This window comes from Hordeum vulgare, chromosome 6H (genome assembly GCF_904849725.1).
Source record: "Hordeum vulgare subsp. vulgare chromosome 6H, MorexV3_pseudomolecules_assembly, whole genome shotgun sequence".
NCBI lineage: Eukaryota > Viridiplantae > Streptophyta > Magnoliopsida > Poales > Poaceae > Hordeum > Hordeum vulgare.
Genome location: NC_058523.1, coordinates 193,746,014 through 193,772,216, shown reverse-complemented (window position 1 = coordinate 193,772,216; position 26,203 = coordinate 193,746,014). Strand labels below are relative to the sequence as shown.

Genomic DNA, 26,203 nt, shown 5'->3' with positions numbered 1-26,203 from the left:
TTGAGTAATTATCATATCGTACATGGATATAAGGGTTTTTATGTAACCAACTATATTATCCGCTTAATTAATGAATGAGGCAAATCTTTTACCTTCGTTTAAAAGAAAATTAATCATCTTTCATAAATTATATAGGAGGTCAAAGAGGTGCCTCCAGGGATGCGTCGGTTGGCAAGGGAAGGAATATGAAAGGAAGTGATGCGACGGTTGTTATAGTTGCAACCACACGTGAGGGAAATCAACCGTTGAAGCTAACTATCCTTAACAAAAATCACGACAAGAATTATGGAACCGAGGGTGTGTCAGAATGCATGAATTAAAAATGTACTAATGCTATCGTCATATTTGTCTTGGAAAACAATTTTATTCTGTTTCTTTATACTAATTTTGAAGCCATATAATAAGTCGAAATTAATAGTCAAAATTATGCGAGGAAGACCGATAAAATCAAGCACGCTTTATATTTCAGAGAGGAAGGAGCACTTCTATATCTCTAATATTAAAGGGGATCTGCCGTCGTCGTGATGGTTCAACCACGACACATCCCCTCGCTAGCACTGCCAGTTTCACCGATTTTTTCCATCCCTCCGTAAACCGATCGATTAAATAAATAAAAAAGGTATCATGCTTACCCCCGAACCGGCTGAACGCCTCGTCCCTCTCCCCCCCCCCCCCCCCCACCCCGTCTCTCTACCTCGCCTCGCCTCTCCCGACCCCCACTCCCAATCGCCGCAACCGCACCACCAGCGCCGCCCTGATCGGCACCGATGGCGGGTGATCCGACCGGCGCCGGCGGCGGTGGCTCCGCGGAGGGCCTCTCTCCCCCCCCCCCCCACCCCATCTCTCTGCCTCGCCTCGCCTCTCCCGACCCCCCACTCCCAATCGCCGCAACCGCACCACCAGCGCCGCCCTGATCGGCACCGATGGCGGGTGATCCGACCAGCGCCGGCGGCGGTGGCTCCGTGGCGGGCAAGGGTCCCCGCTCGTCGACGCGCCACCAGCAGTTTCGTGACCGTGCCAAGACCCGCGTGGACGACCTCCAGGAGATCTTCTTCGGCCTCCAGTCCGCCCGCAAGGAGAGCCGCTCCGCCGACGCCGCCGTCCTCGAGGAGCAGGTCCAGCGTCGCCTCCCCCGCATCCTCCCAACAGGTGGCCCCACAAACCCTAGCCTTCCCTCCCCTCGCCGCAACCGCACCACCAGCGCCGCCCTGATCGGCACCAATGGCGGGCGATCTGATCGGCAGCGGCGGTGGTGGCTCCGCGACGGGCAAGGGTCCCCGCTCGTCGACGCGCCACCAGCAGTTTCGCGACCGCGCCAAGACCCGCGTGGACGACCTCCAGGAGATCTTCTTCGGCCTCCAGTCCGCTCGCAAGGAGAGCCGCTCCGCCGACGCCGCCGTCCTCGAGGAGCAGGTCCAGCGTCGCCTCCCCTGCATCCTCCCTACAGGTGGCCCCACAAACCCTAGCCTTCCCTCCCCTTGTGTGTTCAGGGTTTGCTGTCTCTGACTCGGTGGTCTCGCGGCGCGTCGCAGAATTCGCTGGGGAACAAGCAGGTGATGGAGGTGCATATAACCGAAGATGTTTACCTAAATTCTGCATGTTGTCGGGGTGATGATAAACTCGCCTACATGGCTACATGTGCACGTGAGACATCATCTAGGCCCTTGTTAAGGCAAGTCACAAACTAATGCTTGATATTTAATCTTGTATTGGTGTTTGATCTGTAGCTAATTGTTTATATGATGGATTATGTGCAAGACAAAGATTATTCTTGTTGAGGAGGAGGAGGAGGAGGAAGCGAGGTGTCGAGTTGCTTGTGGTTGGGCGGCGAGCGGAGAGCCGCGAGTTGCCGCTGACGGCCGACATATCGGACTGGAGCGAGCACTTGAAGCTGTGGGTTCTCGGGGACCTGCTCACGTCCGTCGACTTTGGATCCCGGTTGTCCATGCTGGTGGTGCAGCAGCAGACCAAGGCGGCCGCTCGAATGAGGTTGTCATAGCCTTCCTCCTCCTTCGCCCTGACAACCACCAGGTAATACTCCTACTTGGGTTGTTTTTTAACAGATTTTGATTGATGATTCCCCGTTGCTGCGCCATGGAATGAGATCTGAACCTTTTGTCGCAGAAGGTGGGCGTGAATTTGATCATCACTACTACAACATGACAGAGGATACGATCTGCTGAGGAGGGTCAAGGTGAGGATCTGCATGCCTGATGGAAGTGCAGAAAGTGTCATTTCGGAGCAAACTCCACTTGTTGTATGACTTCTTCTTTGCTGGGAAGATTGCTGCTCATACCGTGACATTCATCTACTACTGCAATTTAGTTAAAATATATGAAACTAGAAACTTGAACAACTACACATTTATTTCTTGCTTGCTTAGACTGCAAATGTTAGATAAGACTGAACATTTTTTATGACTGAATTTATTCACAATAAGGAGAATCCAGGATGACAGAATTTGTGTACAGTAAGGAACATCCATATATTCCTTACATGATCTTTTTAACTACTCATACATAATCATTTTAACTACTCATACATGACCCTATAGCAATTAGAATAAGTACTAAATGAAAACTGGACATGACCATTTTAACTACTCACATACATGTTCAGTGGAAGCAAAGTGGTCCTTTATTCTACTTATGCTCGGCTCACTGTAACTTTCATTTTTGTCTCTGAAAGTGTGAGTATTGATTTCAAAGAAAAAAGTGCTTAGAGTATTTTTGCATGTGTGGAGTACTTATACAGTGTGGAGTGCTGTTGTTAGTTGGGACAACTAATGGCAATATTCCTATGATTTAAAACATCTAAAGTTGACAACCAGTGGAACAGATACAACCAGTAAAAGAGGAGGAAGAGCAAATTTTGTCTTGCCTCGATAAGATAAATAAGATATGCGTCGAGAAAATCTTCAACGGAGCTAATGGAACAAATACAACCAGTACAACATTGTTTTGTTAGAGAGAAAGAGATAAGAGAGAGGGAGGAGCGGGTAGCGGCGGCGCTGGCCGGCAAGCAAGAAACGGCCCGTGTGCACGGGCAACGCAACGACGCCAGCGCCGCCTCCCGCACTGGGGCGCCGCGCTTTGGGGCAGCGCAGCGGGAGGAGGGATGACCCCTCCATAGCAGTATTTTTTTAAATCTGTTGATAATAAAAGACTTGTTGCTGAGCATAGGGTAATGTGTCTTATAATGCTATGGTTTCTAAATCTGCTATGTGCAAATCCTAAAATTGCAGGAAGATGAGAGCAGGAGGGATGAGAATCTTAAGTACAACTGCAAGTGTTCTTTCCTGGAGATCTATAATGAACAAATTACAGATCTTCTTGACCCGTCATCCACAAATCTTCAAGTATGCTTTCTTGCTGTTACTTTAAGTGAATATGAGTTACTAGGATGATGACGTCATTCATTACTTGTACTATACGCGGGTTGTTGCCTATGTGAAAATTTAAAGCGAAGTTACATGTGTCAGTCACATCATAACACTTTTGGCGAGGTCGCGGTCCATGCCGCTGGGCTGCCACGACGTCGTGCCCCGGGCCATGCCGCTGTTCCACCAGACCATGAAGGAGCACGGTACGTCCCGTACTTCTCCTGTTCTCTTTCTGGTCTGTCAGTCCCTTGACCTTGGAGTCGGCTGCATTGGTTTGCCTTGGAAATTTCTTTGGTCTCGTCCAAGGTCGTCCGGGAACATATGTTTCCACAGCGGATTTCCGTTTCCAAAATAAAAAAGAGCGGATTCAGTTTTCATCAAAAAAAATTGGTTGACTACCGGACTCATTTTTTCTTTGTATACATATATTCACGGCTATTGCCTATTTTCCTCATGCTGATTTTCTTCTGCGGGAGGTTTTGTCTCATGCTATTTTGAAGTTCAATTCAACTTTATTAATTGTAGTTTCGTAGCAGATTAGAACAACAAGATTTAGAGACATTCAAGGTATCTAGCTATAGGAGCATTTGTAAAGAGAGTATCATCAACAACAAAATCCATGATTGCATCCGCGGCAATATTCCTATTGCGTAAGCTAGCTAGCAGACAGCATCATTCCAGAGAGGAAAACACCAACTCAATAGTCCAGTTCGAAAGGCACCCACACTAGCTAATGTGATGATGACTAGACGCTAGATCCCACCCTTCTTATTTTAGTCACTGCATCGGGCTTCATTTTTCTATCCATGAAATCTAATACAGTATGTTCTAGCTAGCGAACTAGACAAACCCTGCCCCACACTTAGGTATATGGGCTAACTGAAAATGAAAATATAGACGTGTATCCATAGAAACTAAAGAAGAAGAAAAAAGAACTGCTGATACAAGCTACGTTGTGATTATCTAAAATCATTTCATTTCAGGTAAAATGTCTATCACTTGGTTTGGACCGTCACCTAGAGTGACCATTAGCAAGCCTGAACTTGTGCGCGAAGTTCTGTCCAACAAGTCCGGCCACTTTGAGAAGCTCAAGTTGGGCCGTCTTCAGAGGATGTTGCACAACGGCATTGGTAGCCACGAGCGCTAGAAATGGGCCAAGCACAGGAAGATCATCAACCCTATGTTCCATCTCGAGAAGCTCAAGGTGATTTTCTTTTGTTTTGTTCGGTCATTGACATGGCAGACTGGCATTGGTTGGTTGGTTGGCTCCAGGGAGTGACAAAATTGGTGTTCAATTTTCAGCGCATGTTGACAGCTTTCGCTGCATGTTGCACGGACCTGGTGCAGAGATGAGAAGGCCTAGCCGCAGGTGATGCGCCATGCGAGGTAGATGTGTGGCCCGACATGCAGAACCTGACAGGGGATGTCATCTCTCGCGCTGCGTTCGGTAGCAGCTACCTGGAGGGCAGGAGGATCTTCCAGCTTCAAGGGGAGCAAATCGAGCTCGCCGTGCTCGCCATGAACAAGATACATATCCCTGGTTATTTGTGAGTTCTCTGCTCTGTCTGTGATTACTCTCGTTTTGCACGTACATCCTCCATGGTGGTGCAAATTTGAGTTTTTGTGCTGATGCATTGCTTTTATGTCCAGGTTCTGGCCTACAAAAGCCAACCGAAGGATGAGACAGATTGCTGCCAAGATCGAGAGGATCCTCAAGGGCATCATCGCGAAAAGAGAGAACGCCTTGATGGCCGGCTAAGCCACAAGCGACGATCTCCTCGGGCTGCTGCTGGAGTCCAACATGGCACACAGCAGGGAGGGCGGCAACTCCAAGGCCGGCATCACGACCGACGACGTGATCGGAGAGTGCAAGCTCTTCTACTTCGTCGGCATGGAGACCACGTCGGTGCTGCTCACATGGACGATGATCGTCCTCTGCATGCACCCAGAGTGGCAGGACCGCGCCAGGGAGGAGGTCCTGCAAGTCTTCGGCGACCGCACGCCGGATTACGACGGGTTAAGTCGCCTGAGGATTGTGACCATGGTGCTGTACGAGGTGCTGCGGCTGTACACGCCGCTGACGGCGCTCCAGCGCAAGACGTACAAGAATTTCCAACCAATAATAAGACCATAGTTTTCAGTGCTTGTACAATGGAAAGGGACAGTCACGAGATGAGTGCAGATTACATATGAGCAATTAACTTTCTATTTATTCTTGTAAGCATGTGATGAGTGCAGATTATGGGTGGAGATGGAGATGGTTTTGCTTGTTTATTAAGATCAAATTAGGGCAATATATACATCCAAATTCAGATCCCAATGGTACCCAACAAAGAGGGAATCAACTTGACAAGGGAAGAAGCCTGGAAGGTAATTTTAATTAATTCTAGAACGGCAAGACCATGATGGATGTCAGTGACGTGCTTTTTGATGAATATCAATTTTCACATACGCATACAACTTGCTTTGGTACATATATATGCCTCTTCCTCCGAGTAGTATGTCCCAATTTTTGGTTCTACATATACATGCCAATTGACAAATATATTCAATTTTCTCTAAAATGCATGTGCCCAGTATATGTCTCTACAGAGCTTGGAAATCTACCATGCATAGCAATAGTACGAAATATTTTATTAATTAATATGTTTTAAGAAAACTGAGTTAGGAATATTTTGATTTTGTGAATTTTTAGTACCTCCAGAATTTTTTGCAGATTTTGTGAACTCTTGTATTATGAGAAATCAGATCAATGTTGGTGGGTAAGAAATTTCAGATTTAGTTTCCAGTTTTATTGAGGATTGATTGGTTATTGGTCATGCTTTCGAAGGAGTTGTCGATGGGGACAGCTAGGGTGTCATCGTCCTTGCCATATCTGGATATATGTGTTGGCACTTACATATTCCATTGATAGAGAAATGACATGGTTTGTCTGCTACCTACTGACTCATTTATGTGCTATAGGGCCAACTTTCATTTTCACGTCAAGCAGGGTTGATTATCAGAGGGCTAGGAAAGATGGAGCAGAGCGGGAGCATAGACTACGATGAGTTCATCGAGGCGAGAGTGTACATCAAGAAGTTGTAGCTCGAAGAGCACATGATGGCTGCCTACGCCTATTTTTACATGAACGACAATGGATACATCACCATAGAGAAGGTGAAAGAGGCCTGCTGAGAGTACAATATACGAGATGTAGCGGGAGGAGCACCTGTTGGCTGCCTTTGCCTATTTCGACAAGGAGCACGACGGGTACATCACTATAGAGAAGGTGGAAGAGGCCTGCCGAGAGTATAACATACAAGCCGTCTCCATATCGAATTAATTAATTGATTCATTTAATTCAAGTGATTAGTCCTACTGTTAAGCTAAAAATGCAAATCTGAAATCCAAATTGAACATGTCCTTTATATAAAGGAACGAAGGGGTATATTTTTAACTGAATTTTTCATATTCAGTACTTTGTCTTTGTCTGCGCTACGGATGATATCAATATTTATAACCCAACTCACTGTTCGTGTTGTTCGTGTAAACTGGTGGAGATAAAAAAAAGTTTGCATCATCTATGTGACTTGCATCTTATGATATTTATTTTGACATTTTTTAAAGTTGTTATTATTTTATACTACTACTCGATTAGTATGGTTGCATGAAAAACTGAATTTATTTTTGGTGGATTTTTATTCATTTGAGACAAGGTCATCAAAATCTCAACGATAGATATACGGTAGTGAAGAATATGGATATGTGATTCTTACCAGCATCAGAAATGTCCATCCAGGTTCAGAACCAAGTACGAAGATCAATCCTAATATGCGGAGAACAATACAAATGTGAAAACGCACATTCATGTACAATGACCATATAAAGACAATATTACTCAAGAAGGTTCTGATTGTTCTTCACACCAAGTTAAATTGAAGAGGCAAAAATACTGGAAGGTCTTCAGTTGTGAATTTTTATTTCTGAATTATATAGCTTCAATGATGTGCTGATGCACCATAATCTCACATAAGATAACCATACAGAGACAATATTGTGAACTTCGATATCTGGAGTATTTGTGAAACTAGAAGTACGAAATGGTACCCGTGAACAAATGCAAGCCGTACATTATTCTTAATCGAATAAATCAGATTATCCTATTCTCTAAAGTAAGCACATCAAACATTAAGAAGTAACCATATAATTAATAAGTAAAATTATTTTTTAATTCCGTGGCGTTGCCACGGGTACCCAGCTAGTCACTACTAGAAACTTTATGTCCGGCAGGGAGAACAATTGGCTACTCTTTGGGTCTCCAGGCTCGATAACTGGACCCAGGGCTACAGTGTTGTCCTCTCTGTTTTCGATACGGATGTATCCTCTCTGTTTTTGAGGTAACGCCTTGGGTTTAGGTAAACGCTTTCACCCGGCGCGTCGGCGCGCGTGAGCCACGCGTCTCGCTGGCCAGGTGCATGCAATATTTTTTCATCAGATTTGTTGTAACCATGTATGAATTTATCTTAAACATTTGTCATTTTACTATATTTAGTCCATTGAAAAAGCTGCATCCACGGTTAGTTGCAACTCGAGTTCGTTGGATTTTTGCTACAACCAACGTTTGACTTTTGCTACAACCAACATCTTTTTTCTGCAACCGTTCACTAAAAAAGTTGCATACACGTTCATGTATATTTGCTACAACCGGCGTTTGACTTTTGCTATCACGCATCATCAGCTTCGTCTTTTTGTTAAGATCATGTATATATTTTTTTTACTATAATTTTTTTTTTTTTGCAACCGTTAACGAAAATTGCTACATCACGCCAAAATTTGTTGCATCGAGGAAAAAATGTTGCATGAATAGATCTAACGATTCCCCTCATAGATCTGACGGTCGGCAATCGCGCCGAAATTTGCTGCATCGAAGAAAAAATGTTGCATGAATAGATCTAACGTTCCGGACGCGTAGTATTGCCCCTGGGTTTATACTGAAGCTAACACAGAAATTAAGCACTGGTGCGAGGTCCTGATGCCGAGTGTTGAGGGGACCAACTGCCTGTCTAGCTAGCTAAAGTATCTGCAGCAACGGAGTATATTGGATACCTCCCTAGGACAACGCTCAAAGCAAACCCTAGTAAAATCACGACATACCACCCTCGTTGACGATGCTAATAACCTTAGCCTCCATGCAATCAGAATTAATCTCAAGACTATTGCACCAATCTTGGTCGCCATCCCTGCAAAATTGAATCGCGAGTAATATTGGTGCAATAAAATCCTGTACATAAAATCCACATAGATTGGTGCAATAGACTTGAAATCAACCGAACAAGCCTTACACTTGGCACCCATCAAAAATCCTACGGACTTGTTCGGTTGAGGTGGATTAATCAAAATCCTGTTCGGTTGAGGTGAATAATCCAATTCCTCCTCGAGAAGGGATAAACCGAACAGGGCCGTAGCAGGGTGAGAGACGAAGGGGGTCACGCTGTCAGTCCGACCCAACTGAGCACGTGCATCAGTGTTCAGCTTCACAAAATCCTCTTTCAGGTTTGGTCCTGCCACGTCGCTCTATTCCCACGCTATTCAGGCTCGATCGGCTCTAGTTTTTCTTTAGCTGTTGATCAGCTGTTCAAAATCCAGCACCAGCATCTGTAAATCAGATGCTTATTATCCACACACACGTTAATCAAATGCACATGTTTACTTGTCAATTTGATGTTTCCTCTGATACAAAGTGCTGGAAATCTTCGGCCGCCAGTTTCAACTTTCAACCCCTGTGTTTAGTTGCTTTATATTGGTACTCCTGCATAATAACTACTCCCTCCGTTTCTAAATATAAGTCTTTTAAGAGATTTCACTAGAAGTCTATATACGAAGCAAAATGAGTGAATCTACACTCTAAAGTATGTCTATATACATTCATACGTAGTCCACTAATGAAACCTCTTTAAAGACTTTTTCAACTTTCAACCCCTGTGTTTAGTTGCTTTATATTGGGTACTCCTGCATAATAACTACTCTCTCCGTTCCTAAATATAAGTCTTTTAAGAGATTTCACTAGAAGTCTACATACGAAGCAAAATGAGTGAATCTACACTCTAAAGTATGTCTATATACATTCATACGTAGTTCACTAATGAAACCTCTTTAAAGACTTTTTCAACTTTCAACCCCTGTGTTTAGTTGCTTTATATTGGGTACTCCTGCATAATAACTACTCCCTCCGTTCCTAAATATAAGTCTTTTAAGAGATTTCACTAGAAGTCTACATACGGAGCAAAATGAGTGAATCTACACTCTAAAGTATGTCTATATACATTCGTACGTAGTCCATTAATGAAACCTTTTAAAGACTTATATTTAGGAACGGAGGGAGTAGCTCTGAGCTTTATATCTGGATGCATTTGAGAAGAGGCCAAAGTGAAGGTTACATTTGAAAAGAGGCCAACGGATTAATCTTCTAGTATATCTTACTTACTTTCCAACAGCGTACAAAAGAGCACACCAACCTTTCACTGACAGCAGCATATAGAAAACATAAGCAAGGTATCAGAAAGCTTCGCAGCAAGATGCCTGAGATATCATCCAACCCATTCAGCTTTGCCAACACAGTGTTCCAGTTATCAAATGCACAGAGTATCCATGTCGACGTTACAACATGTCATCAGCCATATGGTTACCTACCTACAATGTTCAACCTCGAACCAGGTCAGGCCTGCTCGTACCATGTCAGGGAGCTCGCGATTAACAGCCTGCTTGGCAGGTCTCCTGGGCAAGGTGCGATGTACGTCAGCTTCTTCCTGAAATGCACAATGTTAGGTCCCAGCTGAAATTTTCAGGCAGAGCCACAAGTTGGTTTCGTGGTGTTAGTGTACCTTTGGATGTCAACATCCGTGACATGGATGAATCCGGCAACGTTGCTGCACAGAATTTCATTCTACCTGTTAGCAAAAAAAAAAAAAAAAGGAAACACAGACTCGACAGTTTTGCCTACTGGGAATGAAGACATAAAACGATTTTGTTATGCTACAGATCTGCAGCAGCCGGAGAACGCACACACGACACAAAGTAAAAAAGTTCTAATCTATAGTACATCTAATGTCAAATAACACAAACAACTGTGTACCACCTTCTCACCACAGTAACAGTTGCCAGTTTGCCACTGATCGAACTACTTGAAAAGATCGCATGAGAGTCAAATAAGTCACTAGATGAATAAATGACACCACTATCCTGTATAACTATGGCACTGAAAATATCACAGCACTTAAAATCTTGTAAGGCGAGCAAATGAGCAATCTGTTGCCAGGCTTAGGTTGAGAAGCTTTTGACATTTGTGATCTACTTCTAGTTGAGGCTACTTTTGCATCAGTCCTTGCTTATATAGTTATAGCCCTAGCCCATAGCCATGGGTAGCTTTTCAATTTTTATCGCCCATGGTAGCAAGACCTGACTAGGAATGTATCAGGCATACATGTGTTTTTTTTACCAAGGGTCGCCCAATTAATATTATACTTCCTCCGTCCCAAAATTATTGTCTTAAATTTGTCTAAATATTGATGTATCTACTCATGTTTTAGTGTTAGATACATCCATATCTAGACAAATGTAAGACAAGAATTTTGAGACGGAGGTAATACTAATTTTAAAATGAATTTATTCCATACGACACGTGCCTTTGGAGGTGTTGTCAGTTTGAGAGAAACCGTAAACTTGTATGCTTGAATTGTTGAGTTCATTTCTTATTTCCCATGATATTATTTGCTTATTGTGATTATTTGCTGTGATTCAACGGAGACTCATCGGGTTTGACTCCGGCATGATTTTCTGTCCATGGGATTTTTCATGGCCGGGCAGCGGGCGGCGGGCAGCGTCTTGAGTTCAGGCATGTGTTTCACATGGCTGTAATACTTAACCACTATCTTGGAGAATGACAGTTTGTATTACCTTGAAATTATTTCATCAGGTTCCTTCGCATAAGAAACAGCAAGCACTGTGTGGACCATATCAGTGCTGATGTTGACAGCAACAAGCCGAGTAGGATCTGCCACAGGCTCTGCGCCAATTGGTAATGCTGACCGAGGAGCTTGATGTCCACTACCAATTCTAAAAACAGAAACATCACTGAAGTTGACTACATTTGAATGTGGTGCCAGATCATTTGCAATCCCATAAAAGTACTCCTGCAGACAGGAATAGGATTTAGCACGAGGATGGCATAGCACAAGGATGGATAAACTTGATTTTCTATAGACCTAATTTGATGTTAAGTCTTGCATTATAAAAAGAAAAATAGGTTACCTAACAACAAATACTAAACTGAAATGTTTTTAAGCAATAGAGCTCCTAACAAACACCAAAATCAGAACACTGAGGGGGCCCGGATACAAAGAAAATTTACCTTGATACGAAAACTTCTAGTCTTTTGACGATATTTTGAATTCCTTAGGACGACACCCTCTGATTTATGAAGTTTTACGACATCGATATTGGGCTTACTTTGTACTGCATCTTTTAACATCTTCCAGAGCTTCTCCTGCAGCAGACAAGTAAGATCATTCCAAGCTTGAGGATCATTTGATCTCATGTTTATCCATGACTCCACACTTCAAGGCAAACATGACAAAAAGGACAACGTAAAGCGTGCCATAATTGTTATTACTGTATGAAATCTAATCCTAAAAATGACTCGTTTATCTTTTATAGTGTCAGCAGTTCTGCATCCATGTGGCTTCGTATTTATACAAACAATTTTGCAGACTCTGTCTATTAGCATAGACTCAAGCAAGCACCTCTTCGAGCTGTATTTGCCAGAATTAGGAGTTGGAGTGATACTCTTCACTATTTCTCAGCTGTTGAGGCTTTCTTATCAACCTAGATTTTCTTTGTTCAAATTAAATATGTAATAAACTTCAGCGAGGATGGTTTTTTATGCATGAATGTATTTATGCTACATACTGATGTTGATGATCGTTTTAACAACAGAGGGCATATTAACTGCTCTTACCAGTTACCACTGCCGATGTTTCTACTATTTACCACAGTTTACTACGGTGTCTCAATGGAGGGCAGATTAACTGCTCTTAATAGTCATTTTCAGGAGATCATCAAATGGGGAAGTAAAGTGTGGGTTATGATCCAACTTCTCTGCGGTGTTTAACAACGGTGTTAAACATACTTAAGATCTCTGAGTACCATCAATTGGATGCTATGACAAATGCTAGGTTTGACATAATTATACTTTGCTGTAGATTCAGCAATTAACACATTATCATCAAAGGGAGACATAATATAGGATAGCAAGAGTTGATGAGTATGAAATACATGTTGAGTTATCTACAGAAGTACATCACATGTCCCTTGTGAAGCAACACTGAATAAACTAGTAACATTCAAACTGAACATAGCAATGTAGACTTGCCTGTCCCAATACCAGCACTACATTAGCCTTGAAGATTTCAATTGCATTAAGAAGTAACTGCACATCACTTAACTTGTGTTAGCATACACATTAGTCATTAACATGCTTATTCAAATAGCTAATTACGTTTAAGCAAATAATTACCTCGTAGCCAAGGCCTTCAACCCACCCTATCGTGTTAATAACCATACCAGCTGCCCTAGATTCAGCATTCCCAGAGAACTGTGTCTCTAATGTTTGAGCTAGCTCTCTCATGAGCGCTCTGTAAACATCTGGATTAATACTGTTGACAACATAAAGAGAATTAGAAAACTGAGGCACGGGATCAGTAGAACAGAAAAGGAGCCACATAGAGCGGTGGCTAGAACACCAAGAGAGTAAACTGGAAAGTTACCTTGGATTTGGATGGCCATAAAAGTATGCAAGCGGCATCTCCAAAGGGATCCCATCAACTATATCTATAGGTTTCTCAATTGGTGTAGCAGAAATGCATCCAGGTATGGTTATCGAACCCTGGCCAATATCTAAATCCACATATGTAGGCTTCCATCCCAATTTGGCAGCCCAGCTAAGGAGCATTTTGCACAGAGTGCTTTTTCCAGAATCGGTTGGCCCCACAACAATCACTCTAGGTCCCTAGACAACGAAGAGTTGAGAAGTTCACTGATTCGGTCCAAAGCATAACAGTTCGATACAGCCTTTTTTTCACAATGTTCCACAATGAATGAAACAGTGAATAGTCACCTGTGAGGCCTCCAAGTCGCCCCCCTGCGCTGCCCTCGCCCTCGCCCTCCGTGCGTCGAGAATGGCATGTGCGTTCACATAAATCACCATCGGCGTCTACAATTGGAAGCAGAATCACCTCACCACTACAGCACACATTCAAGAACGGACAGAGCACAACGAAAGCGAAGATGTTTTGGCAGAGGAAGGGAGCCGAACGCCAGCCTCACCTCGTCGGACGTGTACTCGCTCTCGCTGACCCCGTCCAGCTCCACCGTCGCGCCGTGCCACGTGAAAATCTAATCGTGGGGAACAGAAACAGCAGGTCAGAACTGTGCGGCGGCCGTAGCAGCTAAGCTGAGCAAAGCGGGTTTAGGTGGGGGATGGGGAAGGCGCGCGTACGGCGATCTTGGAGCGGGGCGGGATGGTGAGCCAGCCCTCGGGGGGGAGCTCGGTGCCGAAGATCTCGGCCGTGCCGGAGACGAGGCGTACGCGGAGGGTCGCGTCGGGGAGCACCTCCACGCGGAGCTCGCTCTGCGGGTCGAGCTTGAACTGCCGCGGCGGCTGCACGGCCGCGGCCGCGGGCGCGGCAGCGCCGGTGGCGGCCATAGCGGGGGTTCTGGAGAGCGGGCGAGGGTTTGGCGTCGCCGAGACTGACGTGTTGGTGCGGCAGTGGGGAGGGGGGCAGCGGGAACGCGAAGGAGTTCTGCGTAAACGGGATCGGATCGGATTGGTACTGAATAAACGTGAGTTGAACCACAAGACAAGTAATTTGAACGAATTATGTGAAAATTTCACCTGAAACTGCCCACCTTTTCTTTTATTCTTTGTAAATGCAGCGTGTGATTTTAAATTTGTAATACTCTTTCTGTCTCAAAATAAATATTAAAGTTAAAACACTTATTTTGATACGAAGGAAATAACTTACACTTATCTATGACATTATCTAGCATCAGTTAATAAATAATAAAGCCTCCGTAATTATATATTTTTGTTTGTTTTGTTTGTTTTTCTTCTTTTTTTGTTGTCGTCTGCGTTGGCTTAGTGTCAAACTGACAACGAGCAGTCCGGTGCAAAAAATTCAAAAAATGAATGTTTCGTGAGTGTCATGGTTCAAACTGTGGAGTTTTATTGATGTACTCGTCTTGCAAGCCATATAAAACCGACTAGTTGTAGTGATAAACTAGTAGCTTGTAGCTTAAAGAACTAACAATAGCGCCTAACTAGAGATTATTGAAATATTGCAAATGGTTTTTTCAAATATCAAACAGTTTTCAAAATTATATTTTTTTGTTAAATGCAAGTAGTTTTAAAAGTTTCTAAACATTTTTTGAAGTTGTGAAGAAAATTTAAAAAATCCTAAATATTTTTTGAATTTGTGAAAACAAAACTTGAAAATGTAATAATCTTTTAAAATTAGGACAAATACACAAAACCACGATACAAGTTGAGAGTGTACTTGCAACTAAGACAACTACACAAAATTACCATACGAGTTGCGAGTCGATGGTGAATTTACAACTCAAACAACTATACAAAACTATGATACGAGTTTTTTTTAACTTGCAACCATAGGAGAGGCTCCTACTGTGATATATTAATAACAAGTGGTGTTACAACTTTACATAGTTTAAAATGGATGAGACCATTTTAATCCCCCCAAGTGATGTTCCCTCTGTAGAAAACAACAATACAACGACGGAAGTACGAGCCCAGTTGCGAGTCAAGTGTCAACTTAAAACTGTGATGAAACACACTATGAGACGAGTTGTGAGTTAAAGATGGAGTTGTAACGGAGATGAAAACTAAAACACAAGTTCCAGTTGTGAGACGAGGATGGAGTTGCAACTCGAACAACTACGAGCCAAGTTATGATCCGATGGTCGACACAGCTAGGAAAATTATGAAACTACAAATCGAGTTGTGAGTCAAGTATGGACTTGTAACTGGGATAAAATAAACTACGGGCCTAGTTGCAAGTCAAGACTCGACCTGTAACCAGGATGAAAAACTAAATACTTGTCAAGTTGTAAGCTAAGGATGGGCTTGCATGTGGATCAAACAAACTATGATCCTAGTTGCGAGTCAAGGGTGTGCTTGCAAATGGGACAACTGAAATAATCGATATGGTCGGCTAGAGAGGGTGGATAGGCAACTACTAATTTTAGCATTTTTTTAATAAACTAGGGTTAGCAACAAAAAGGTTGTCTAGATATGCAACTAGGTGAACAACCTACATGATGCTAATAACAACGCAAGTAAGCAAGCAAAGGATACAACACAATAAAAGCTTGCACAAAGTAAAGATAAGAAGTAACCACAAGTGGAGTCCATGGAGACGAGGATGTGTTACCGAAGTTCCTTCCCTTTGAGGGGAAGTACCTCTCTATTGGAGCGATGTGGAGGCACAATGCTCCTCAAAAAACCACTAGGGCCACCGTATTCTCCTCACGCCCTCACACAATGCGAGATACCGTGATTCCACTAGTGGTGCCCTTGAAGGAGGCGATTGAACCTTTACAATCAAGGTTGGGAAATCTCCACAACTTAATTGGAGGCTCCCAACACCACCATGAATCTTCACCATAATGGATTGTGGCTTCGAGGTGACCTCTTCCGTCTAGGGTGTTCAAACACCCAAGAGTAACAAGATCCGCAAGGGATTAATGCGGGGAATCAAATTTATCTTGGTGGAACTATAGATTGAGACCTTCTTCTCCAAACCCTAGAAGATCAACAAGTTTTGATGGTAGGGACATAGATCGGCTGAAAATGAGCTTAGGAGTAATAATGGAGCTTGGGGGAAAAGAGGTGAATTCTTCGTGGGGAAGAAGACTCCTTTATATAGTGGTAGTGCAAATCCAATTGTTATGTGTGTGCGGAACTCTACAAGCGGCACTACCTCTCATACGAGCGGTACTACCACTTATAAAAAGCACTACTATACTTCAAGTGGTAGTACAGTGGGGCAGGGCGATAGTGTCAGAAATGGATTGTCGCGCCTACAACCGCTCCTACTTCCGCTAAAAGGAGGTAGGGGCTAGTGCAGCGCGACAGAGTGGTCGGAGTACTGCAACGGTACTACCGCTGTAGTTGAAGCGGTACTACCGCTCACTAGGAGAGGTACTACCGCTTAAAGCGAAGGACCCAATTTTTCGTGTCGTCCCCACTATCGTGCATGTGAATAAGTCTGTGTCGACCCTAGCGGTATAGACCACAACACTGGAGAGCAAGAGTACCCCCAAGACGGTACTACCGCTCCATGTGCAGTATTGTCGCTCAAGCGGTACTACCGTTGTGGGCAGCGGTACTGCCGCTTGGTTGCCACCAAGAGCCCAAGCAGAAACAGAGGACATCCATGTTGCTGGAAGGAAAGACGGGTACAAAGGAAATGGGTACTCTTGATTCCACCCAACCTTTTTAGATGTGACCCCCCTGTTAATAGTACAAGTTTCCTACGACTCACATACCACCTAAAAAGAATCGCCGGAACAATACGTCTTCTCATGATGTCACTGAGGGGTGTAAACCATCTCGTGCCTATTTGATAAGATCTCTGAAATACTCAGGGCAACCGGTTAGTCCGCGGAGTACCTTGTCATCAATCACCAAAACTATAGGGGAAGAAATATGCCCTAACAATGTACCCCTTTTTGGTGGACTGATGATAACGCGGGGTTTGCACAACAGATAGAAATAATAAATAATGGCAACCCCCATCATTAATAAAATATAGACAAGCTTCCACTAGACGTGTGCGCCATTGAGGAATGCTTGTGCAATGCAAGGCACACACACTAGGATCAACACTCCCCATGTATTTTATAAACGATGCAATACTTGCAATCAATATGATGAGATTAACGAGCACAAATGCAAGTAGTATGTGAGCACAAAATACGGGCATAGGCTAAGTATGTCAACACATACCGAAATAATATGATAGATGAGGGTAACGTATGTGTAAGGGCATATTTGTGGTTTTGGTGATTGATGGCAATGCTTTTGTGGACTAATCGTGTGCACTAAGCCTTTCACGTATTTCATCATATGGCACAAGACGGTTCATGCCCCTCGGTGTATTAAAACGAGGACGGTTTTCTTTATTACGTTTCACTATGGGTGTACTTGAATCGTAAGAAAAGTCGTACTATTAAGAGGGGGGCGCATCAGAAAGGTTTGGGCGGAATCATCATGTACACATTTTATCACACCCTCTTTCCCACCTCGATGGAGCCTCTAACCTTGCCCCTGCCCTACCTAGAAAGATCCAAGCGGTAGCACCGCTCGCTAGAGCGGTACTACCTAGTACGCTCTCGGGCGGAAGTGCTCTGGCCAGTATCACTTCCCTCGGTCTCGACACTTTTTCGTGTCCGACTCAGTGGTTTCTAGAGTGGTAGTACTCTTGGGTATCGTAGTAGTAATTCAGAAAAATCCTACGAAACAGCAAGATTAAACTAGGAGAAACCAACAATGAGAGAGGTTGTAGAGCATCTTCATACCTTTGAAGATCGCTAATCGGAACTGTTACTATGAAGGCGGTTGATGGAGTCGTACTCGTAGCGATTCAGATCACGGAAGATTTTGATCCAAGCGCCGAACAACGGCGCCTCCGTGTTCAACACACGTGCAGCCCGGTGACGTCTCCTCTACCTTGAACCAGCAAGGGGAGAGGGGAAGTTGAGGGAGAGCTCCGGCAGCACGACGGCGTGGTGGCGGTGGAGCTATGTAGTTCTCCGGCAGGGCTTTGCAAAGCTCTGCAGAGGAGGAGGAAGAGAGAGGGCAGGGCTACGCCGAGGGAGAGAGGAATTCTTGTGTGCATCCCTGAAAACCCCTTGGGTATTTATAGGATGAAGAGGAGGAGGAGGGCCGGCCACCCTAGACCAATCTAGGGTGGATGCGGCGGCCAAGGAGGGGGCGACGGCCAGGGTTGAGGTGGCTTGCCTCCCAAGCTGGGAGGTGGGCCACCATCGCCCTAGGGTTCCTAGCCCTAAGCGCCCATGGTCCTTGGGCGGCCGAGCCATCCCACTTAGGTGGCTAGCTCCCACCTTATTTCAGCCCTTGTGGCCCTCTGGGGCTGGTGGCCCCTCCCGGTGGGCCTCCGATACCCTTTCGGTGATCCCGGTAAAATACCGATATACCCGGGAACCCTTCCGGTGATCGAAACTCGACTTCCTATATATAAATATTTACCTCCGGACCATTCCGGAGCTCCTCGTGACGTCCGGGATCTCATCCGAGACTTCGAACAACCTTCGGTAACTACATACTATTCCCATTACAACTCTAGTGTCATCGAAACTTAAGTGTGTAGACCCTGCGGGTTCGGGAATCATGCAGACATGACCGAGAACCTCTCCAGTCAATAACCAACAGCGGGATCTGGATATCCATGTTGGCTCCCACATGTTCCATGATGATCTCATCGGATGAACCACGATGTCAGGGATTAAATCAATCCCGTATGCAATTCCCTTTATCTAACGATCCATAACTTGCCCGAGATTCGATCGTCGGTATCCCTATACCTTGTTCAATCTCGTTACCGGGAAGTCTCTTTACTCGTTACGTAACACATCATCCCGTGGCTGACTCCTTAGTCACATTGAGCTCATTACGATGATGCACTACCGAGTGGGCCCAGAGATACCTCTCCGTCACATGGAGTGACAAATCCCAGTCTCGATTCGTACCAACCCAACAGTTACTTTCGGAGATACTTGTAGTGCACCTTTATAATCACCCAGTTACATTGTTACATTTGATACACCCAAAGCACTCCTACGGTATCCGGGGGTTGCACAATCTCATGGTCTAAGGAAATGATACTTGACATTAGAAAAGCTTTAGCAAACGAACTATACGATCTTGTGCTATGCTTAGGATTGGGTCTTGTCCATCACATCATTCTCCTAATGATGTGATCCTGTTACCAATGACATCCAATGTCCATGATCAGGAAACCATGATCATCTATTGATCAACGAGCTAGCCAACTAGAGGCTCACTAGGGACATGTTGTGGTCTATGTATTCACACATGTATTACAGTTTCCATTTAATACAATTATAACATGAACAATAGACAATTATCATGAACAAGGAAATATAATTATAACCACTTTATTATTGCCTCTAGGGAATATTTCCAAGAGTCTCCCACTTGCACTAGAGTCAATAATCTAGTTACATTATGATGAATCGAAACACCCATAGAGTTTTGGTGTTGATCATGTTTCGCTCGTGGAAGAGGTTTAGTCAACAGATCTGCGACATTCAGATCTGTATGTACTTTACAAATATCTATATCTCCATCCTGGATGTATCCACGAATGGAGTTGAAGTGACTCTTGATGTGCTTGGTCTTCTTGTGAAATCTCGGCTCCTTGGCAATGGCAATAGCTCTAGTGTTGTCACACAAGAGAGTCATCGGGCCCGATACACTGGGAATCACTCCTAGGTTGGTGATGAACTCCTTCATCCAGACTCCTTTTGGTGCTACTTCCGAAGAAGCTATGTACTCCGCTTCACATGTAGATGCCGCCACGATGCTTTGCTTGCAACTGCACCAGTTGACTGCCCCACCATTCAAAATATACACATATCCGGTTTGTGACTTGGAGTCATCTGGATCTGTGTCAAAGCTAGCATCAACATAACCCTTTAAGACGAGCTCTTCGGTACCTCCATAAACGACAAACATATCTTTAGTCCTTTTCAGGTACTTAAGGATATTCTTGACCGATGTCCAGTGATCCACTCCTGGATCACTTTGGTACCTCCCTACCAAACTTATGGCAAGGTTCACATCAGGTCTGGTACACAACATGGTTGAAGCATAGGGGACGGTACTCATCTTTTCTCTATCTTGTGCCATGGTCGGGCGTTGAGCTGTGCTCAACCTCACACCTTGTAATACAGGCAAGAACCCCTTCTTGGCCTTATCCATATTGAAGTTCTTCAATATCTTGTCAAGGTATGTGCTTTGTGAAATACCAACGAGGCGTCTCGATCTATCTCTATAGATCTTGATGCCTAATATGTAGGCAGCTTCTCCAAGGTCCTTCATTGAAAAACATTTATTCAAATAGGCCTTTGTGCCTTCCAAAAGTTCTATATCATTTCCCATCAACAATATGTCATCCACATATAATATGAGAAATGCTACACAGCTCCCACTCACTTTCTTGTAAATACAGGCTTCTCCGTAATTTTGTACAAACCTAAACGCTCTGATCACCTCATCAAAGCGAATGTTCCAACTACGAGATGCTTGCACCAGCCCATAGATGGAGCGTTGGAGCTTGCATACCTTGTCAGCATTTTTAGGATCGACAAAACCTTCCGGCTGTATCATATACAATTCTTCCTTAAGAAAGTTGTTAAGGAATGCCGTTTTGACGTCCATTTGCCAGATCTCATAATCATAAAATGCGAAAACTACTAACATGATTCAGACCGACTTCAGCATCGCTACGGGTGAGAAAGTCTCATCGTAGTCAATTCCTTGAACTTGTCGATAACCCTTAACAACAAGTCGAGCCTTATAGATGGCTACATTACCATCCGCATCTGTCTTCTTCTTAAAAATCCATTTATTTTCTATCGCTCGCTGATCATCGGGCAAGGCCACCATAGTTCATACTTTGTTCTCATACATGGATCCTATCTCGGATTTCATGGCTTCAAGCCATTTGTTGGAATCCGGGTCCGCCATCGCTTCTTCATAGTTCGAAGGTTCACTGTTGTCCAACAACATGATTTCCATGATAGGACTTCTTTACCACTCTCGTGCAAAATGTGTCCTTGTGGACCTTCGAGGTTCAGTAGCAACTTGATCCGAAGTTTCATGATCATCATCATTAACTTCCTCTCTAGTCGGTGCAGGCACCACAGAAACATTTTCCTGTGCTGTGCTACTCTCCGGTTCCAGAGGAGGTACAATTACCTCATCAAGTTCTACTTTCCTCCCACTTACTTCTTTCGAGAGAAACTCTTTCTCTAAAAAGGATCTTTTATTGGCAACAAAGATTTTGCCTTCGGATCTAAGATAGAAGGTATACCCAATAGTTTCCTTAGGGTATCCTATGAAGACGCATTTTTCCGCTTTGGGTTCGAGCTTCCCAGGTTGAAGTTTCTTGACATAAGCATCGCAACCCCAAGCTTTCGGAAACAACAACTTAGGTTTCTTTCCACACCATAATTCATATGGTGTCGTCTCAACGGATTTAGAAAATGCCCTATTTAAAGTGAATGCGGCAGTTTCCAATGCATATCCCCAAAATGATAGCGGTAAATCAGTAAGAGACATCATAGATCACACCATATCTAATACAGTGTGATTAGGACGTTCAGACACACTGTTACGCTGAGGTGTGCCAGGCGGCGCGAGTTGTGAAACAATTCCACATTTCCTTAAGTGCGTGACAAATTCATGACTCAAATATTCTCCTCCACGATCAGATCACAAGAACTTTATTTTCTTGTCACGTTGATTCTCCACCTCACTCTAGAATTCCTTGAACCTTTCAAAGGTTTCAGAATTGTGTTTCATTAAGTAGACATACCCATATCTGCTTAAGTCATCAGTGAGGGTGAGAACATAACGATAGCCACCGTGAGCCTCAACGCTCATTGGACCGCACACATCAGTATGTATTATTTCCAATAAGTTGGTTGCTCGCTTCATTGTTTCGGAGAATGGAGTCTTGGTCCTCTTTCCCATGAGGCACAGTTCACATGTGTCAAATGATTCAAAATCAAGAGACTCCAAAAGTCCATTTGTATGGAGTTTCTTCATGCGTTTGACACCGATATGACCAAGGCGGCAGTGACACAGATATGTGGGACTATCATTATCAACCTTACATCTTTTGGTACTCACACTATGAATATGTGTAACATCACGTTCGAGATTCATTTAGAATAAACCATTGACCAGCGGGGCATGACCATAAAACATATCACTCATATAAATAGAACAACCATTATTCTCAAATTTAAACGAGTAGCCATCTCGCATTAAGCGAGATCCAGATACAATGTTCATGCTCAAATCTGGTACTAAATAACAATTATTGAGGTTTAAAACTAATCCTGAAGGTAGATGTAGAGGTAGCGTGCCGACGGCGATCACATCGACCTTGGAACCATTCCCGACACGCAACGTCACCTCGTCCTTTGCCAGTCTCCGCTTATTCCGCAGTTCCTGTTTTGAGTTGCAAATGTGAGCAACAACACCGGTATCAAATACCTAGGAGCTACTACGAGCGCTGGTAAGGTACACATCAATAACATGTATATCATATATACCTTTGACGTTGCCGGCCTTCTTATCCGCTAAGTACTTGGGGCAGTTCCGCTTCCAGTGACCGTTTCCCTTGCAGTAATAGCACTCGGTCTCAGGCTTGGGTCCATTCTTGCGCTTCTTCCCGGCAACTGTTTTACCGGGAGCGACAACTTCTTTGTTGTCCTTCTTGAAGTTCCTTTTACACTTGCCTTTCTTGAAACTGGTGGTCTTATTCACCATCAACACTTTATGTTCCTTCTTGATGTCCACCTCCGCTGACCTCAGCATTGAATATAACTCGGGAATGGTCTTTTCCATTCCTTGCATGTTATAATTCATCACGAAGCTCTTGTAGCTAGGTGGAAGAGACTGGAGGATTCTATCAATAACCGCGTCACCCGGAAGATTAACTTCCAGTTGTGACAGACGGCTGTGCAACCAAGACATTCTGAGTATGTGCTCACTGGCAGAACTATTTTCCTCCATCTTACAGCTGAAGAATTTGTCGGAGACCTCATATCTCTCGACCCGGGCATGAGTTTGGAAAACCAGTTTCAGCTCTTGGAACATCCCATATGCTCCATGTTGCTCAAAATGCTTTTGAAGCCCCGGTTCTAAACTCTAAAGCATGCCGCATTGAACCAGGGAGTAGTCATCACTTCGCGACTACCAAGTGTTCATAACGTCCTGGGCTGCCGCGGGAACGGGAGGGTCACCTAGTGATGCATCAAGGACATATGCCTTCTTGGAAGCAATTGGGATGAGCTTTAAATTACGAGCCCAGACCGCATAGTTGCTACCATCATCTTTGAGCTTGGTTTTCTCTAGGAACGCGTTGAAATTGAAGTTGACATGAGCGTTGGCCATTGGATCTACAATATTATAAAGACACTTTAGACTAAGTTCATGATAATTAAGTTCATCTAATCAAATTATTTAATGAACTCCCACTCAGACAGACATCCCTCTAGTCATCCAAGTGATACATGATCCACATCGACTAGCCCGTGTCTGATCATCACGTGAGACAGACTAGTCATGAATGGTGAACATCTCCATGTTGATCGTATCCCCATACGACTCATGTTTGACCTTTTGGTCTCTCGTGTTCCGAGGCCATGTCTGTACATGCTAGGCTCGTCAAGTCAACCTAAGTGTTTTGCGTGTGTAAATATGGCTTACACCCGTTGTATGCGAACGTTAGAATCTATCACACCTGATCATCACGTGGTGCTTCGAGACAACGATCCTTCGCAACGGTCCACACTTAGGGGAACACTTTTGTTGAAATTTTAGTGAAGGGATCATCTTATTTACTACCGTCGTTCTAAGCAAATAAGATATAGAAACATGATAAACATCACATGCAATCATATAGTGACATAATATGGCCATTATCATCTTGCGCCTTTGATCTCCATCTTAGGGGCGCGTCATGATCATCACTGTCACATGCATGACACCATGAACTCCATCACTGTGTCTTCATGAAGTCATCTCGCCAACTATTACTTCTACTACTATGGCTAACGGTTAGCAATAAAGTAAAGTAATCACATGGCGTTGCATCTCATACAATAAATTAAGACAAATCCTATGGCTCGTGCTGGTTGTCATACTCACCGACATGCAAGTCATGAATCCTATTACAAGAACACGATCAATCTCATACATCACATATATATCATCACATCCTTTTGGCCATATCACATCACATGGCATACCGTGCAAAAACAAGTTAGACGTCCTCTAATTGTTCTTTCAAGTTTTATGTGGCTGCTATGGGTTTCTCGCAAGAACATTTCTTACCTACTTCATAGCCACAATGTTGATATGCCAATGCTATTTACCTTTAATAAGGACCCTTTTCACCAAATCAATTCAACTGAAGTGGGAGAGACAGACACCCGCTAGCCACCTTATGCAACAAGTGCATGTCAGGCGGTGGAACCAATCTCACGTAAGCATACGTGTAAAGTCAGTCTGGACCGCTTCATCCCACAATACCGCCGAAAAAAGATTGGACTAGTAATGGCAAGCAATTGACAAAATCATCGCCCACAACTTTTGTGTTCTACTCGTTCATAGAATCTACGCATAGACCTAGCTCTGATGCCACTGTTTGGGATCGTAGTAGTAACTTAAAAAAATTCCTACGAAACACCAAGATCAAACTAGGAGAAACCAGCAACGAGAGAGGTTGTTGAGCATGTTCATACCTTTGAAGATCGCTAAGCGGAAGTGTTACTATGAACGCACTTGATGGAGTCGTACTCGTAGCGATTCAAATCGCGGAAGATACCGATCGAAGGGCCGAACAACGACGTCTCCGTGTTCAACACACGTGCAGCCCGATGACGTCTCCTCTACCTTAAACCAGCAAGGGGAGAGGGGGAGTTGAGGAAGAGCTCCGACAGCATGGCGGCATGGTGGCGGTGGCGCTATGTAGTTCTCCGACAGGGCTTCACCAAGCGCTGCGGAGGAGGAGGAAGAGAGAGGGCAGGGCTGCGCCGAGGGAGAGAAGAATTCTTGTGTGCAACCCTGAAAACCCCTTGGGTATTTATAGGAGGAAGAGGAGGATGAGGGCCGACCACCCTAGACCAATCTAGGGTGGGTGCGGTGGACAAGGAGGGGGTGGCGGCCACGGTTGAGGTGGCTTGCCTCCCAAGCTGGGAGGTGGGCCACCATCGCCCTAGGGTTCCCACCCCTAGGCGCCAATGGGCCTTAGTCGACCGAGCCAGACCACCTAGGTGGCTGGCTCGCACCTTATTTAGGCCCTTGTGGACCTCCGGGGCTGGTGGCCCCTCCCGGCGGGCCTCCCATACCCTTTCGGTGATCGCAGTACAATACCGATATACCCCGGAACCCTTCCGGTGACCAAAACTCGACTTCCTATATATAAATCTTTACCTCCAGACCATTCCGGAGCTCCTCGTGATGTCCGGGATCTCATCCGGGACTCCGAACAACCTTCGATAACTACACACTATTCCCATTACAACTCTAGCGCCATCGAACCTTAAGTGTGTAGACCCTGCGGGTTCGGTAATCATGCAGACATGATCGAGACACCTCTCCGGTCAATAACCAACAGCGTGATCTGGATATCCATGTTGGCTCCCACATGTTCCACGATGATCTCGTTGGATGAACCACGATGCCGGGGATTCAATCAATCCCGTATGCACTTCCCTTTGTCTATCGATGCATAACTTGCCCGATATTCGATCATCGGTATCCCTATACCTTGTTCAATCTTGTTACCGACAAGTATCTTTACTCATTCCGTAACACATCATCCCATGGCTAACTCCTTAGTCACATTGAGCTCATTACGATGATGCACTCCCGAGTGGGCCCAGAGATACCTCTGTGTCACACGTAGTGACAAATCCGAGTCT

The 26,203-nt window shown here is 44.3% G+C and overlaps 1 protein-coding gene, 1 long non-coding RNA gene and 1 pseudogene across 3 annotated transcripts; 2 read left to right on the top strand and 1 right to left on the bottom strand.

Annotated features, from left to right (window-relative positions):
* Positions 1–679: 679 nt before the first annotated feature.
* On the top strand, positions 680–5,516 carry LOC123405294 (annotated as a pseudogene). Its single transcript, XR_006611956.1, has 8 exons — positions 680–1,447; positions 1,533–2,031; positions 2,128–2,194; positions 3,245–3,358; positions 3,482–3,585; positions 4,366–4,586; positions 4,685–4,929; positions 5,033–5,516. The product of XR_006611956.1 is annotated as a cytochrome P450 72A14-like (transcript).
* A 90-nt stretch (positions 5,517–5,606) lies between these two features.
* LOC123403174 lies at positions 5,607–6,948 on the top strand. The gene is made up of 2 exons (XR_006611421.1): positions 5,607–5,752; positions 6,347–6,948. It is a non-coding gene; the product is annotated as an uncharacterized LOC123403174 (long non-coding RNA).
* A 3,001-nt stretch (positions 6,949–9,949) lies between these two features.
* Positions 9,950–14,220, bottom strand: LOC123403173 (protein CLP1 homolog). The gene is made up of 10 exons (XM_045097130.1): positions 13,917–14,220; positions 13,745–13,813; positions 13,536–13,631; positions 13,186–13,427; positions 12,936–13,074; positions 12,792–12,848; positions 11,772–11,906; positions 11,318–11,553; positions 10,246–10,290; positions 9,950–10,170 (listed from the first exon to the last, which is right to left on the bottom strand). The coding sequence occupies exons 1-10, from the start codon at positions 14,121–14,123 to the stop codon at positions 10,080–10,082; spliced, it is 1,317 nt and encodes a 438-aa protein (XP_044953065.1). The 5' UTR covers positions 14,124–14,220; the 3' UTR covers positions 9,950–10,079.
* Between the last annotated feature and the right edge of the window lie 11,983 nt (positions 14,221–26,203).